At 35.2% G+C, this 16,575-nt stretch overlaps 2 protein-coding genes across 9 annotated transcripts in view; both read right to left on the bottom strand.

The window, feature by feature from the left end:
• Nucleotides 1-16,575, bottom strand: part of LOC105201728 (whirlin) — a 124,943-nt gene that overhangs the window by 89,297 nt on the left and 19,071 nt on the right. For all 8 annotated transcript variants that reach the window (XM_039456813.1, XM_039456815.1, XM_039456819.1 and 5 more), the window contains exon 2: nt 136-499. In XM_039456813.1, coding sequence (XP_039312747.1) covers nt 136-464 — 329 coding nt within the window. In that variant the 5' untranslated portion in view covers nt 465-499. The remainder of the gene's footprint in view (nt 1-135; nt 500-16,575) is intronic.
• Nucleotides 6,308-8,193, bottom strand: LOC105201740 (neurofilament medium polypeptide-like). The gene is made up of 5 exons (XM_011169908.1): nt 8,047-8,193; nt 7,578-7,765; nt 7,124-7,341; nt 6,875-7,030; nt 6,308-6,555 (listed from the first exon to the last, which is right to left on the bottom strand). Exons 1-5 carry the CDS (start codon nt 8,191-8,193, stop codon nt 6,308-6,310), a joined length of 957 nt encoding a protein of 318 aa, XP_011168210.1.

Here is a 16,575-nt window from a genome sequence, read left to right as displayed (position 1 = left end):
GGAGTGTCGTGTCGAGTACACACAAATCTCCTCAAAAGTTATTTGCGTAACTCGATTTTGATTCACATTGGACGCGCACGGAAGGGCACCTCTTTCGTCGACGGCGTTATCGCGAAGGGGAAGCGTCTGTCGTACCTGAGCACTTGTTCCGGGGAGATAGCACCGGTGCCGCCGGTTGTTCCGTGACCCCGGTGCGATCTGTAGGGAGTCGCGTGCGAGGAGTGATGATGGGGCGCGCTGGGCGGCCTCTCGACGATGGTGTAGCTGGTGCCGGGCGGGCTGTAGTAGCCGCGGGGCTGATTTCCATGATGCCGAGTGGTGCCGAGGTCCTCGGCCTCGTAGCAGGTGCTGCTACGCAGGTGGTGAAGACCACCGCCGGCGCTACGCATGACGTGCGTCCCGCCGATGGGACCGCCGCCCCACTCCTGCAACTCGGAACCGTAGTCCTCCGTGCTGCTGGCCATGCCTCGGCTGGCGATCGGGTTCTCCTTGGTCACACCTGCCAACAAGCGAAACATACGAATATGGTCGGCGAGGAATCAATCACCAGGCGAACTAGTCAATAGGAAGTTCGATTCGTTTGAGTTGCGTTTAAGTTTCGACAATAGGAAAATTTTAATTGGGATAGAGAGAAAGGGAAAGGGAAAGAGTTAAATTGCATTCGATTTAATTCAATTCATTGAATCGAGAAAGCTTAATTTAATTTAGTTTATTTAATCCGGTAATATTCACCATTCCTATTTCTTTTTTTTGCGTAAACACTTGGAATGATTTTTATACCCTAGTTAAAAGTCATTGTTAACTACAAAAAATGAATCAATCGGTTAATAAAACGTTCTTATATTGCGGGTTTTCGTTGGAGTTGTATATTTAAAAGTTTGTAAAAAATAATTAGAGTTATTAGAAAAAAAGAAACATTTATATTATTTATTTACAGAAATTTAAAATAAAACTAGGTTGCCATCATATAAAGTTATTTATATTGTATTTGCTCCTGCAGTATTATTAAACACGGTTTATATTTATTACACTTGTTTATTATATTACATAAATATAAAAACTATATATAAAATATTTTTTAATGAAAATGAAGGAAACATAATATATAAACTTTTTGTATTGTATAAACACAAAGACCAATAGCTTATAATACATTTTAACTCAAATTTTATTTTGAAAAACCATTTTATTATTTCAAATTTATAAAATTAATTAAATACAGAATTAACTTTCCTGATTGATTTTATAACGTAAATGATTGCTTGGGGTATTTTCTTCTCAGTTTCAAGAGATCGGCACTATAAATATATAAGTCATAACTTGTTTCTGTTGTATTGCCAAACTGGATTTTGGCATCTTTGAATGGAAGATAAGTTTGGATTTTGAACTAGCAAAAAAATGGGAGGGTCTCGTTAACGCATCGTGCGATAGCATCGATCCATTCATCTAAATCAGTCACAGTCTAGACATTTTCTATAGCGTATCACCATTCAGAAAATTTTAAATTAGTTAAGCAGTAATGTAGAATATTATCCTAAAAGAATTTGCTGTGATGTGCTTCATCTTTCCGATGGGATGTAAAAAACACTCCTAGGTAACTGTTCTTGAATTAATTTAATGAGTTTGCTGGGAGCAAAACATAACTTAGTTTGAATATATTTTGTATAATGTTTGGAATTAAACTCTAAAATAAAAGAAATTTCTCGCTTTTTTCCCTCTCTTTTCTTGTATATTTTTATATTTCAATCAATTAACACGAGATCAAGTTCGTATAATTTTGGGAGGAAACCTTGAAAACTTTTTTTCTTTTATGCGTGCTTTCGTATTTCAATAATAAAATGGGAGCAATATAGTAAAGTAAAAGTTTTCTATGCAACTTTGATGGATAATAAGTATAGTTAATAATAAAAAATTCTTGAGGAAAATATTTATGGAAATTAATGATACCGAAACGTTCGGATATAAAAAATGTAACACCGGTAGTTTTATTCGAGAATGTTCCATGAATTTTTGATGTGACTCCGGGAGAAAAACCTTTACACACTTTTACATCAATACATTATGAGGTTAAGCAATGGCAATCCTTGGCTCGAGCAGCCGAAGCGGCTTAAACGCAAAAGTCGCGGCCTGAATTTCAGGGGGATGTCGGCCAGAGAGATCGATTGAGATTCTCGTAAATAAGTCAGGAGAGACCGCGCGGTTCCCGGGAGACATTTTCGTGCCGGCGAAGAAGCCCGTCTCGACATTCAAATGCTAAATTAACAACTGAAAATTTTATTACGGAGGTTCTCTTCGGGAGTCGCTCTCTCCAAAACTGGAAATGCAAGAATTTCTTGCGCGCAAGAACGGGCTTCTCGTCTCTCCTGTCGAGACAACAAAACTATGAAATTTTTTTGCATAAAGAGCTACCATGAAGTAAAAAATAGTCCATGTCTTTTTCCTATGTAATTTTTTAACGGTCACACTTTAGTAAACTATCATAAGAATCATTTGGGGTCAAAATGATCTCAACAATTTTGAATGATTGACGCGCCCAAACTACTTATAATTTTAAATAAAAAAAAAAATTACTGAACATTCTTCAAATAGTATAAAATGTGACTCAGTTTCGTATTTTGTTATTTTAATTTGAATGTAATAAAAAAAAATTACTGAATCAAAAGAAATAACTTAGAGAAAATTCAGACGAAACTTTCATCTCACACAGATCCCCAGTGACCGTTAAAGGTTAAAAATTCTAAAAAATACGTCTTTCGTACTTTCCGTTTAGTGTTTTGCTGCAAGAAACGACGAATTATTCCCCGTTATAAACACCGCGACGTGACCAAATCGCGATAATCGCTCTAATTCGATTTCATTGAAGTTGTAATAATTAATTACCATAATGACGATGCAATAAGGGACGCGAAATCGCGACAATCAAACACATTTACGTCGCTACGCAATTAATTGCATATCTATCCGTTGCGTGCAGGCATGTGGAATTTGCGGATTAATATTCGAGCGACGGTGGCGGGCACGCCGAATAATTTAGATCGTTTTTCAGACACGTCTTGGGGCCGTTCGCTCAATCGTCCTCCACACGAACGCATCTACGAATATTCGCGATTTATTTTTACCCCGCGATCGATCGCGAGCAGTTTTTCCCATTGTTATCATCGGGCTTGCCGTGACACGAACCGATTACGTTTTATCGATTCCCGCGGGACAGGAATAACGGGACAATTAAATCCGTCGCGGGAGAAACTTCCTTGTCGTGACTGTCTAGTGATTTTAGATAGGATCTTTAACGTTGCGGGGCCCGCCCGTGCGCCGTCGCGCCGCGGTCGCGGTAATGACATTTTCTGGGACAAGCCCGTTGTAACTCCCTTAATAGCCTCGGGAAGTCTTCCGTTATCGCCGGAAGGAAAGTTCGATGTTGGTCCTAGAGATAATCGCTGATAAAGCCGACAGCTATACGGGACGTTCAACCGAGTCCCTTCTTTCTTCACGAATTCTTCGATCGATTTGTGAAGGTCGATATTTAGAGTAGGTAAATTAACGTTGTCGAAATAGTTGCAGAGTTGACGTTTAGTAAGAAAACTTATTCTGAATAATGAAATGAATTTTCTTCACCCAGAGAAAAGTTGTGTTTAAATTCATGAAATTGTTCTTTTAATTTGATTTGTTAAAAATGTATGTGCCATACCTCAAAACATTATCAAAAATTATAAACATTTTATAGAATATTCTAGTTTTACGTTTGAGTATCTGTGTAAAATTGGACACAATTAACTTATTGATTTAAAAATTATTTAATTTTTTTGTTTACTCTTGATTCTTATTGCATTTTGCAATATTTATTTGCAAATTTAATGGAGAAGTAGGATTGCCAATTAAATCAAGATTTTTACACATACTAATAAAACTCTAATGAATATTCGTGCAAAAATTCATTTAGATTCATTTACTCGTTTAAAAGTTATTTATTTAAAATTGCAGCAAAATATAATAATTTCCGCGGTAAAAACATTTATAAATCAAATTTTTCATTGTTTTCTTCACAATTAGTTTCAGGTCCAAAATTCGGACATTCGTGATCAAAATTTTTTGTCATTAGACAAAACAGGCGTTATATGCGCGCTATAAAGCTTTTAATATTATATAATTTTATACAAATTACAAATTTTATACTACACTATTAACCCCAAATACAGTCAAAATACGCGATCTTCGCAATGACAGCTGCTCAGAAAGTTAGCACAGCAAGAGAACTAAGCGTCATCGCGGAAAAGCGATAACAAGAACTTCGATATATTCGATATATTCGTTATATATCTTTTCTTTTAGAAAGAATTAACTCTTGAAATATTGATTATTTTGAGCGCAATTTTAATTTTTATATCTTTTTGTGTGTTACAGTATCGCGGCAGCTTCCCACTCATTGTCAGCCACCCGAGTAACTCCACTCGTTGTGCATCGGGTCGGTGAGTCAAAAAACAATTATTATTTTTTCTTATTTTAATGCTGTATAAATATTCTGCGCAGGACAAAAAAGGGACACTGAAAGAGTTTGGTAATAGCTATCAAATGTTGGGTGAAATAAATTTAAATAATACATATTTGATTAATATACTAAAAAATAATTATACTTTTCTAAATATTTTATGAATATTACTAAATTGGATAATACTTTTTAAATATTTAGAAAAGTAAAATTATTTTTGGTAATATTAATCAGATGTTTAATTGGCATTATTTCACTCAACATTTGATAGCTACTATTACAAACTCTTTTTTTCTAGTGGACCCGAACAAATTTTCGAAGGGGAAACTGAGTACCCTATTGCGCGCGATCGGTCCACGGGAGTGCCGTGTAAAATACATTGAAAATAAAATTCTGGTAATAACTATCAAATGTATAGCAGAATAGTATTAATTAAATATTTGGTCAACGTAACCAAAAATAACGTTACTTTTCTAAATATTTAGTAAAGTTGTACCAGATTTGGTAATACTTACTGAACATTTAGAAAAATAAAATTATTTTTGGACTTAATAACAAAATATTTAATTGATATTATTTCACTGTACATTTGATAGTTGTTACCAGACTTATTTTTTAGTGTATCTTCGCGCGATCGTAATTGTATTTTCGCGAGTGAGTGAGTGCAACGAATCCTTACTGATGATCTGAGAGGACGAGGATAAGACCTGCGAGGGAACCTTAAGATAAGTTTAAATATATATATATATAACATATACACACTAAAAAAAAAGTCTGGTAATAACTACCGAATATATAGTGAAATAGTATCAATTAAATATTTTGTCAATACTAAAAATAATGTTATTTTTTTAAATATTTCTTTTTATAATTCCGGAGTTTCTTAAAAATAACGAAGAGTTCTGCTATTTTTATTTAAAAAAAAATTTTGATGAAAAAATGTGTTAATTTCGCGAATCTAGCACGATATTTTATCTTTTAAAGTACAAGAAAACAAATATTAGTACATTTAATAAGAGTTTTAGTTAGTACTATCAAAGTTCTACCGATGACGGCAATTTCAAAAATAATTCACATGATTAATATTTTTTTGTACTAAAATATTAAACATACCACGACATTTAGACAAAATGATTGTGCTGCTTATTTATCAGCTGTTCGAGCGACAGTTCTCGCCAGTTCTGCTAAAGTTCTTTGCAATACAATCATTTTTGAAAATAGTTTTGGCAATTGTACTTTTTTAAATAATTTTTTAATGTACGAACCAGTACGACACATGAACAGAAAGTGTCATGCAACTTATTTCTTGCAGTTTCAGCTACAATTCACGCTAGTTCTGGCAGAGCTCTATGCTACACAATCATTTTAAAAAATAGTTCTGGTGATTGCATGTTTAAACATACTTTTTTAAATATATAAATCACCTCACTTAGATACTGCGATAAATAGATAGCACGACACTTTTTGTCTAATTGTAAGTGTACCACTAGGAAAATAAATAGATATACACTAGACCACAAAACTTCAAGACTTCTGGCTTCAAGATTTTTGACTTCAAGACTTTACCGGATTTCACCAGATTATACGAACTGTCATGGACTTCATCAAACTACGTCGGACTTTATTGGACTTTATTGAATTTCATCGGATTTCACGCAGTTTATGGACCACTGGAAAAATAGGTATACACCAGACTACAAGATTTCAAGATTTCTGACTTCAAGACTTTTGATTTCAAAACTTCACCGGACTTTACTAGATTACACGGAGTGTCATGGATTTCATCAAAACTCGTCGGACTTCATCGGACTATATTAAATTTCATCGAATTTTACGCACTTTATGGATCACTGAGAAAATAGGTATACACCGGACTTCAAGACTTCTGGCTTTAAGATTTCTGGTTTCAAGACTTCTGACTTCAAGACTTCTGGTTTCAAGACTTTTGATTTTAAGACTTTCGATTTCAGAACTTCCGGCTTTAGGAGTTCCGGCTTTAGAACTTCGAGCTTCAGGACTTCCGGCTTTCGGACTTTCGGCTTCCGGACTTACGGTTTCAGGACTTCCAGCTTTAAGACTTTAACTTTAGGACTTCCGGTTTTAGGACTTCCAGCTCCAGGACTTTATCAGATTACACAAACTATCATAAACTTTGTTGGACTATCATGGACTTCATCGGACTTACTGGATTTCATCGTACTTTACGCACTTCATAGACTACTGGGAAAATAAGTGTACACCGAACTACAAGACTTCAAGATTTTACTGGACTTTATCAGACTACACAAACTGTCGTAGACTTCATCGGACTACGTCGAACTTCATCGGATTTTATTGAATTTCATTAGATTTCATACATTTTATGAATCATTGGGAAAATAGGTATACATCGGATTTCAAGATTTCTGGCTTCAAGACTTTTGATTTCAAGACTTTTGACTTCAGGACTTCCGCCTTCAGAACTTCCGGCTTCAGAACTTCCAGCTTCAGGACTTTCGGCTTCCGGATTTTTGGCTTCCGGACTTACGGTTTCAGGATTTCCGTCTTCAAGACTTTACCAGACTATACAGACTGTCATGGACTTCGTCGGACTATTATGGGCTTCTTCAGACTTTAATGGATTTTACTGTACATTACATACTTCATAGATCACTGGGAAAATAGGTATATATCGAATTTCAAGACTTTTGGCTTCAAGAATTCCGACTTCAGGACTTCCGCCTTCAGAACTTCCGGCTTTAGGAGTTCCGACTTTCAGCTTTAGGACTTCCAGCTTCAGGACTTCCAGCTTCTGGACTTCTAGCTTTAGGACTTCGACTTTAGGACTTCCGGTTTTAGAACTTTCAGCTCCAGGACTTTACCAGATTACACAAACTGTCATAAACTTTGTTGGACTATCATGGACTTCATCGGACTTACTGGATTTCACCGTACTTTACGCACTTCATAGACTACTGGGAAAATAAGTGTACACCGAACTATAAGACTTCAAGATTTTACTGGACTTTATCAGACTACACAAACTGTCGTAGACTTCATCGGACTACGTCGGACTTCATTGGATTTTATTGAATTTTATCAGATTTCATACATTTTATGAACCACTGGGAAAATAGGTATACATCGGATTTCAAGATTTCTGGCTTCAAGACATCTGATTTCAAGATTTCCGACTTCAGGACTTTCGCTTTCAGAACTTTCGGCTTTAGGAGTTCCGGCTTCAGAACTTCCAGCTTCAGGACTACCGGCTTTCTGGTCTTTTGGCTCCCGGACTTTTGGCTTTTGGACTTATGGTTTCAGGATTTCCGTCTTTAAGACTTTACCAGACTATACAGATTGTTATGGACTTCTTCGGACTATTATGGACTCATCGGATTTTAATGGATTTCACCGTACATTACGTACTTCATAGACCACTGAGAAAATAAGTGTACACTGAATTACAAGACTTCAAGATTTACTGGACTTCACCAGACTACATGGACTGTCGCAGACTTTATCGGACTACGTTGGACTTTATCGGACTACGTTGGACTTTATCGGACTTTATTGGAATTCACCGGACTTTGTGGACCATAGGGAAAATAGGTATACACCGGACTATAAGACTTCAAGATTTTTGACTTCAAGACTTCATCGGACTTCACCAGATTACACAGACCATTATGGACTACGTCGGATTTCATCGGACATTGTCGGACTGCCATGGACTTTATCAGACTACGTCGGATTATTCTGGACTTTATTAGACTTATAAGAAATAATATTTTATACAGTATATTTGCGAGGTAATCAATCCTTATTAGTTAGTTTCGAATCTTGCAAACAATTACCTGCAAGATTTGAGATATACTTATAAGTATTTTTTAACATAAAAAATGAAATCTTGTACTAATACTCAAAATATTAATTTGTTAAATTAGAACGTATTGTACTATGTGGTTACCGATGACCCATGTTGAACTTTCCAGCATTTTTACTTTTCAGCATTTTTACTTTCCAACATTTTTACTTTTCAGCATTTTTACTTTTCAGCATTTTTACTTTCCAGCATTTATACTTTTCAGCATTTTTACTTTTCAGCATTTTTACTTTCCAGCATTTATACTTTTCAGCATTTTTACTTTCCAACTTCGTTTGTAAAACACATTTTAACATTTAATTCGATGGGATAACCATTAAAAAAATAGGTATACACCGAAATTCTGACTTCATTTCATTGCACTCCGAACTGTTATGGACTTCGTCGGACTCTATTGGATTTCACCGGACATCATGAACTACACTAGATTTTATTGGACTATGTTGGATTTCATTGAATTTTATTGTATTTCATCGGACTTTACGGATTTTATGGACTACGCTGAACTTCATCGAATTTCACCGCACTTTACGGATTTTATGGACCACGCTGGACTTTGGCGAACTTCGTAGCCGTCACGGACTGTCATCTGACTTTACTGGATTAAATGGACTGTCATAAACTTCATCGAACTTTACCGGACTTCACTGACTTCATAAACTACGCTGGACTTCATCGAATTTCACCGAACTTTATCGGACTTCGTAGACTTCATGGATTTCATAGATTGTCATCGGACTATACTGGATTTCACCGGATTTCAACGAAATATACCGTTCAATATTTTAATATTGAATTATAATGTTAAAGGTTTTTATATTAGGCAGAACGAAATTTGAACAAAAAGTGTCGTGATGCCAAATATGAAATAATATGCTGGTTTGTATTTAAAAAATATTTTAAAATATGCAATTGCCAGAACTATTTTTAAAAATAATTGTGTAGCATAGATTTCTATCAGAACTGGCAAGAACTGTTGCTAGAACTGCGATAAGTAGGAAACGCTATACGTTTTTTCCAAGTGTCGTGGTATGTTTAATATTTTAGTGTAAAAAAAATGTTAATCGTGTGAATTTTGTTTTGAAACTGCAATCAGCGACAGAACTCTGATATTATTAAGTAGAACTTTTGTCAAATATATTAATATTTATTGTTTTCTTTAGAGGAAGAGGTGTGCTAGATTCACGAAATTAGCACATTTTTATTTTTATTTTTTGGAGGGTAAAAACTGCAGAACTCTTCGTTATTTTTATAAAAAACTTCGGAATTATAAAAAGTGCCACTGAAACTCTATACTTTTTTTATATTAATAGAAAGTCGTGCCAACTTCATAAATTCAAATCTGGTATAAGTTTACCAAATATTTAAAGAAGAAAAATTATTTTTGGTTACAATGACCAAATATTTAGTTAATAATATTTCACTATACATTTGGTAGTTATGACCAGACTTTCTTTTCAGTGCAGAGTTTGTAACATATTTAGCCTATCTAACCAATGGATATCGTGTTACAGATATTCTTCGAGGTGGAAATTGACGAGAAGACACCACCCATCGTCGCCGACTTATAATAAAATGAACGAATCGCAGCCGGTTCGTCGCGTTGCGCGTTTTTTTTTCCGGGAGTGCCGTTTAAGTATTGGACTAATGAACTTTTCATAACTCCCATTCGATAGAATCCTAATTCAAGGGCCGGGAATCGCACCCCCGCTGCTTGGCAGTGAATATCCTTACTGGGGCGTTGCGTATGGTGGGCGTGCGCGCCGCACCGCGACGTTCCATGCCGAAGTGCCCGTGCACGAGGTAATTCCGAGCCGCTTGTACGACATGTTCGTCTGCATGTTACGCGGTTGTCTGGATGTGTGAGTTTACACGCTCTGTCTCCGGCGATCGGTTTGGTCCTAAGCGGTTAGAATTCGGATCAGTTTCCTTGGGTTCGCGCGTTTCTCTTGTTCTCGTCCACCATCCTAAGGCTTTCTTAGATCCTTGATACCTTTTTTGGATTCTTTGGATTTGGGGTTCGAGCTGGGTGAATCACGTTTAATCTGACTTGGTCAGAACTTGGCCTTGTAGGTTAAGCTTGTGACGAGAGGCTGGCTCTTATTTCCTGATTCGTCTAAATGCTAAACGTCGGCAATGAGTACCTTCTTCTCTCGTCCTGCCCGAGTGTCTTGTCGACGCCGCTTGGATATAAGATCCAGTGGGACTGATTAAGATGATCCGTTGGCTGGGCCTATGAACGAGTCAATTTTAGACTGATTTTTGTGAGACAAGAGACGCAGGAATTCAATACCATTGATTTCGTTTTCTTCCGCGTGGGGCTTACCCTTATTCGGGGGCGGGTACGCGTGCGTTCTACTTGCCGACTCGGGGTGCTGAATCCACGCGAATCTCTCTGAATGGGAACTCATATCATGGGTTTTATAAATCCGAAGTGCCGCAGTATTGCGCGGAAACTTTATAAATAAAAAGTCCACGCGCGCAAATTTAGTATTATTTGCGAGTGTTCCGCGTGTGTAACAATAAGTGGAAGAGGACAACCTTGAGGACACTGAGAGGAGGAGGAGGCCTGGGAAAGGCATCGGGCCCCAGCGGAGCAACCTTGGGGTAAATATAATTTTTTATTTATATAATTTTAATAATCTTTTCTCTTTTACTGTTATTTTATCTTATTGCAATAAATTAAAGAAAAAGAGATATTTAAAGAAAGGAAATTTATATAAAATTTTATCTACACCCAGAAAAAAGTTATGTTTAAATTGATGAAATCGTTTCTTTAACTTGGATTTTTTAAGTAGAAATGAAAATACATTTGAGGAAAATAGAAATTCGATTTCAAGAAATAACGTTATTACCTTTTTGAAAGTAAATAAATTATATTTGTTCAAATTATTTGTTTCATTTAAACAAATAATTATTTAATTCAAAGAAAGTATTAACAGAAAAAAATAATTTAGTTGTTCTGATTTTAAAAATATATTTCTTTTATCAAATAAAATTTGCGTTGCACAACCAAATTGTTTCTTTAATTCTAATAAAAGAAACAATCAAAAAATTTCTTTGAGTCGAAGAAACTTTTCTTTAATCGTATAGTAGTGTACGAATTTCTTAGAATCAAACAAATATTTTTTTACTGAAAGAAGTAAAAGCCTTTCTCTGGCTGTATAAGAAATAACTTTTGAACTTATTGATTTTGAGGACAGTTTTAATTTTTAAATCTTATGTTTGTGTGTTACAGTAATCACCGTAGCTTCGTGGCCGATTAACTCCGCTCGTTGCGCATCGAGTTGGTGAGTCAGAGATTCAATTTTCGTATATAATATATTTTATTGTTTTACAAATGTCCTGCGCAGAATCAGTTACACTATTAATACTTCAATGCACGTACTTTCTCTTGTTATCTTACTGCATAATTATTTATTTGCAGTTTATTTGCATGAAAAAGTGAAATTATTTCCTCGCAAAATTATATCGCTTGCGTTTTACTTAATTATGTCAATTATAATACAAAGTATTTTGAAACATGCAACTTCTCTGTATTTTATATTGGTTTCGTAATAAAATGTAGCAACGTTTACGTACAAACTGCTGCAATTTTATTATAGATAAAACGGATATATTTAAATACAGTTTTCTCTAAAGAATTTTACTTGATATGCATACTACTTTCAATATTCATCATAATCTCGTTTTATAAGTATCATATTTTGAGAAAGAGTAGGAATGGTCTCATTGCTTTCAATATTCGCTCCAAACTTAAATTCCCATCATTCGTCTTTTCGCGGTGCTTTAACATGAGCCCCGGAGATCAAGTCGTCTTCCACGAAGGCGAACAGATCGAGGAGCTTTTCCCAGTAGGCTTAACGCTCACCATCACGTAATATCCCTCGATATAATCATCAACTCCACGCTGACAATCGAGACAGTTCCACCTATTGCGAGGCAGTTCGAGCCAACCTTGACACTGAGAAAAGCTTGTTCGCTGCCGCGGAAGGGTTAAAGGGGTTGGAGGGGGAAGTTGAAAGTTGCCCCTGACGGACGCTCTTGTGGGGGGTAGCGCTTAGAGCAGCCAGGTGTCGAGCAGGGAAGGGAAAGGGAACGAGGACCACCGCGGTGAGGGCTCTGTCGTGTGTTCCGTGTTCCGTGTACAAGGGTGGGCCGATCAATACTGCGGCTGAACACCTGAAGCCGACTTCATTCAGACGGCACCTCCATTTCGTCTCCCTCTCTCCTTTAACCCCCTCTCACTCCCGCACTCGCTCGCAGCGACCGCTGTGTAACTTTACTACTATACTCGGCGGTTATAGCACACGTACGTGCCTCCCGCAAGGGCTGCGATTAGAGACCGCAGTAGGGTAATACGATTTCGAAGCTTATGTTGGTTTAGCGATGCCAAGACGGACACGCTTTCTTCTTTTTTACCTTTGAGAGAGAGAGAGAGAGAGAGAAGAGAGAGAGAGAGAGAGAAACTTTCTGAGATTTATATATCATCTAATAGAGAAAAATAGAAAGACGACGGTGGTATTTATATTTAAATAGATTTTATATAAATTAATATTTTAATTATAAAGAATATATATAAATTAGATAATTAGAAACTTATGCACGAACTAAAATTCTGATGACAAGTAACGATGAAATAAAACAAAGTTGAAATTTGTTTTTAGGAGAGATTTTGAGCTTTCCATCAAATGAAGAGAACTAAAGAGAAATAAAGGTAGCATATTGAACATAGACACATTTAATAGAAATCAATATTAATTGTAAAGAAATTAAATAAACACAGACTACTGAAAACATACACAAATTAAAATTCCGACAATAACGTTAAAATAAAACGAGGAAGAAATCAAGGACAAGATGGAAGAAAAATAATAAAAAAGAAGAAATCTCTAGTTACACATACACATAAAATTTGAAATAAGAGCGAGTTTTTAAGTTAAAATTTACCGAATTAATGAATACGTGTTAATTTACCAAGAGAGATTCTTTATGATTTGTATTCTGTCAAATAGAAGAAAAAGAAATAAAAGTGTCGTGGTATTTATTAAACATAAATTAACATCAATTATAAAAAAATAAATAAACAACTAAACATTTGCACAAAGGTCTAATGACACATAATGATGAAAACGAAGAAAAGGAGGTAAAAAAATTAAAAAGTAAAAAGGAAATAAATCTCTAGTTATATAAAATAAAATAAAAGCGAATTTCTGCATGCCTGAATTTATCAAAATAATGAACACATGTTAATTTTACTCAGAAATTCTTTCTGTGATTTATATTTTGTCTAATAAAGAGAAATAAAGAATGGTGGCATGGACTAGTGTAAATTCATTTTTAAAATAAATCATTATTAATAATAAAAGAATTAATTAAATATGCAATTAGAATTTATATTCACAAATAAAATTCCGACAATGATACAATTGAAATAAAACAGAGGAAGTGAGAAAGGAGAAAGTGGAAAGAAAATAATAATAAGGAAGTAAATCTCTAGTTACATAAAGTTTCAAATAAAGGCATGTCATTAGATTGCATGCTGGAATTTTCCAAAATCACGAACACGTGTCAATTTACCGAGAGATCCTTTCGGTGATTTATATTCCGTCTAATAGAGAAATAGGAAATAGAAGACGATGGCATGGGCTATACTCATATTTAACATAAATCATTATTAATAATAAAAGAATTAATCAAATAAAGAAATGAAAAATTGCACAAATTAAAATTGTGACTATAAAATTGCAATAAAACGAGGAAGACAGAAGGAAGAAAGTGGGAAGAAAATAATAAAAAGGAAATAAATCTCTAGTTACACAAAATTTGAAATAAAAGCGTGTTATTAGATTGCATGCTCAGTGAAATAAGGAACACGTGTTAATTTACCGAGAGAGATTTTTTTTTATTAATATTTCGTTTAATAGAGAGAAATAGAGGACGGTAGAATGGACTAGCGTATTCGCATCTAACATAAATTCAACCTAAATCAATATAAATAAAAAAAGAATTAATTAAATAAAGTACTAAAATTTACAGACAGAAATAAAAATTCTGACAATAACGTTCAAATAAAACGAGGAAAAAAGAGGGGAGAAGGTGGGAAGAAAATAATAAAAAGGAAATAAAGCCTCTAGCGACATAAAATTTGAAATAAAGGTGTGTTATTAGATTGCATGCTAGAATTTAGCGAGAAGGAAAACGTGTTAATTTGTCGAGGCAAATGTAAGATAAAGCGTACGCGATGATTCCCCGAGATAAATCAGGCCTTTTAAACCTGAATTGCGTGCCGAGTCGAAACGTACTGTTAAAATTGGACCGTGCCCTCTGTGTAAGCACCACGTGCGTTTCGTATATCTATAACTTAGACATTACGCGAGACACGTGCGTGTTTAGAATTCGGATGGTGTGTACGCGAAATGAATTCATTGAGATATCGTCTCTCGAGTGGGTAATTTCAGTGGCGGTGTGGTGGACAATAACTGAAAGTCAGTCAGCCTCTCTTTCTCTCTCTCTCTCTCTCTCTCTCTCTCTCTCTCTCTCGCTCGACAAAAGGTGAAAGGTGGTGCAATACATTTTGCGCGTCGTCTCATTTCCTTTAAAAGTTACGCGACCATGCGCGCGCGTGCATGGACGATGTAAAAGGGCGATTTTTCAGTGTGTATCTCGTTGCCGCGCGGCCCAATATGTATAATACAATATGTATTGATTACGCGAGAGACGCGACGCGAAAAGGACATTCGACGACGACGACGACGACGACGACGACGACGACGACGACGATGACGACGACAACGACGACGACGACGACGACGACGACGACGACGACGACGACGACGACGACGACGACGACGACGACGACGACGACGACGACGACGACGACGACGACGACGACGACGACGACGACGACGACGATGACAATAGCCTTTCGATTGAGTCGATAAATCGTAAAAATTTACATTTCGTCGGAGCGAGCCGACCGAGTGACGAGGACCCATTTATAACGTTGTGCAAAAGAGAGTCCCGCGGCCGCGCTGCGTTTCATGCAAATCGGGACGTATCCGTCGGGCGTGCCCAAAGAAATGTAAATTTCATCAAAATAGAGTCATATATCTGGCGCGGTAGAATAAAATTACAAATTTTCCCATTTTACAGCGAGAGATAACGTGCAATGTATCCTTTCTGTCTCCCTTTCTTTTAATTCTGTACAATATAAATTAATAGTACTAATGTAAATTTATACAAATTGTAAAAGAATTAGTGAAGAAAGATGTTTATTCAAATTTTACTAAAATTTTCTGAGAATTCCTGGATTTTCAAAGAATTTTGTACAAAATTTCAAATGAGATTACAAAATTTTTTTAAAGCTTTTGAAAGAACGATAGGTAAAATATATCGATGTTGGTCCCCGTAGTGACAAGTAAAAATCATGTTTTTTATAGTTTTTAAGCTGCTGAATCTGAATGGTAAAAATGTAAGGATTTTTTAAGTTTTTTTCTAATACAGAAAAATAATATTTCTATTTTTTAAATAGTAATAGATAATAGGAAAATTTGATTTATATGGTTTATGTCTCTTAAATATAATAAACTATTTGATTAATTAAAAGGTTACAAACTTTCTCGATGCTAAAAAATAGCTGATTTTTGAGAATTCTTTTTAGAAAGGATAATAAATAAATGTGATGTCTACAGAAAAGACATGTTTTATTGATTATTAATGTGTAAACAATTTTTTGTATTTATTTAAATTGACTTTTATTAAGCCTATTCTCAGGCCCACCTCTCCAATCTTAGTGTTCTAAAATTCTGTAAAACATATAAAAATAAGAAAAATGATTGCGAGTCATTGAAGAATGATTGTGTTAAGGTCTGACGGTCCGGATTTCGAAATTTTATAAAAATCAAAAAATTAAAACAAAAAAGGTTCGATTTTGTTGGCATATTTTCAACCGTTAAATGTTGAAAATTGTTACAATGAAATTGTTACAATACGAATTTAAAAAAATTTGCCCGACAGGTCATAGAGAATTGCATTTTACACAAGTGAAAACTTGTTTTATCAAAAAAGATTGAAAATTGTTAAAATTATCGCGTTAAAACATAAAAAACATGGTTTCTGGAAAAACGCGTTTAAAATTTGACAAAGAAAATTCATGCGACTAATTATGTTTTTGGATTTTCCACTTTTTTCCCATATTCTAGACACTATAAAGAATGTGATTTAA

This window comes from Solenopsis invicta, chromosome 13 (genome assembly GCF_016802725.1).
Source record: "Solenopsis invicta isolate M01_SB chromosome 13, UNIL_Sinv_3.0, whole genome shotgun sequence".
Taxonomy (NCBI): Eukaryota; Metazoa; Arthropoda; class Insecta; order Hymenoptera; family Formicidae; genus Solenopsis; species Solenopsis invicta.
The sequence above is the reverse complement of the archived record's forward strand: the minus strand, read 5'-3'. Positions and strand labels throughout refer to the sequence as shown.

What these genes read in the sequence shown, in the direction of transcription:
- LOC105201740 (XM_011169908.1), bottom strand. Translation starts at nt 8,193, where the DNA reads ATGGCAGTCCGACAATGTCCGATGAAATCCGACGTAGTCCATAATGGT. An exon ending in CCCAGTGATCTATGAAGTAT is followed by an intron (nt 7,031 to 7,123) that starts GTAATGTACAGT and finishes AAAGTCTTGAAG; the next exon opens with ACGGAAATCCTGAAACCGTA. An exon ending in CAGAAATCTTGAAATCCGAT is followed by an intron (nt 6,556 to 6,874) that starts GTATACCTATTT and finishes AAAGTCTTAAAG; the next exon opens with CTGGAAGTCCTGAAACCGTA.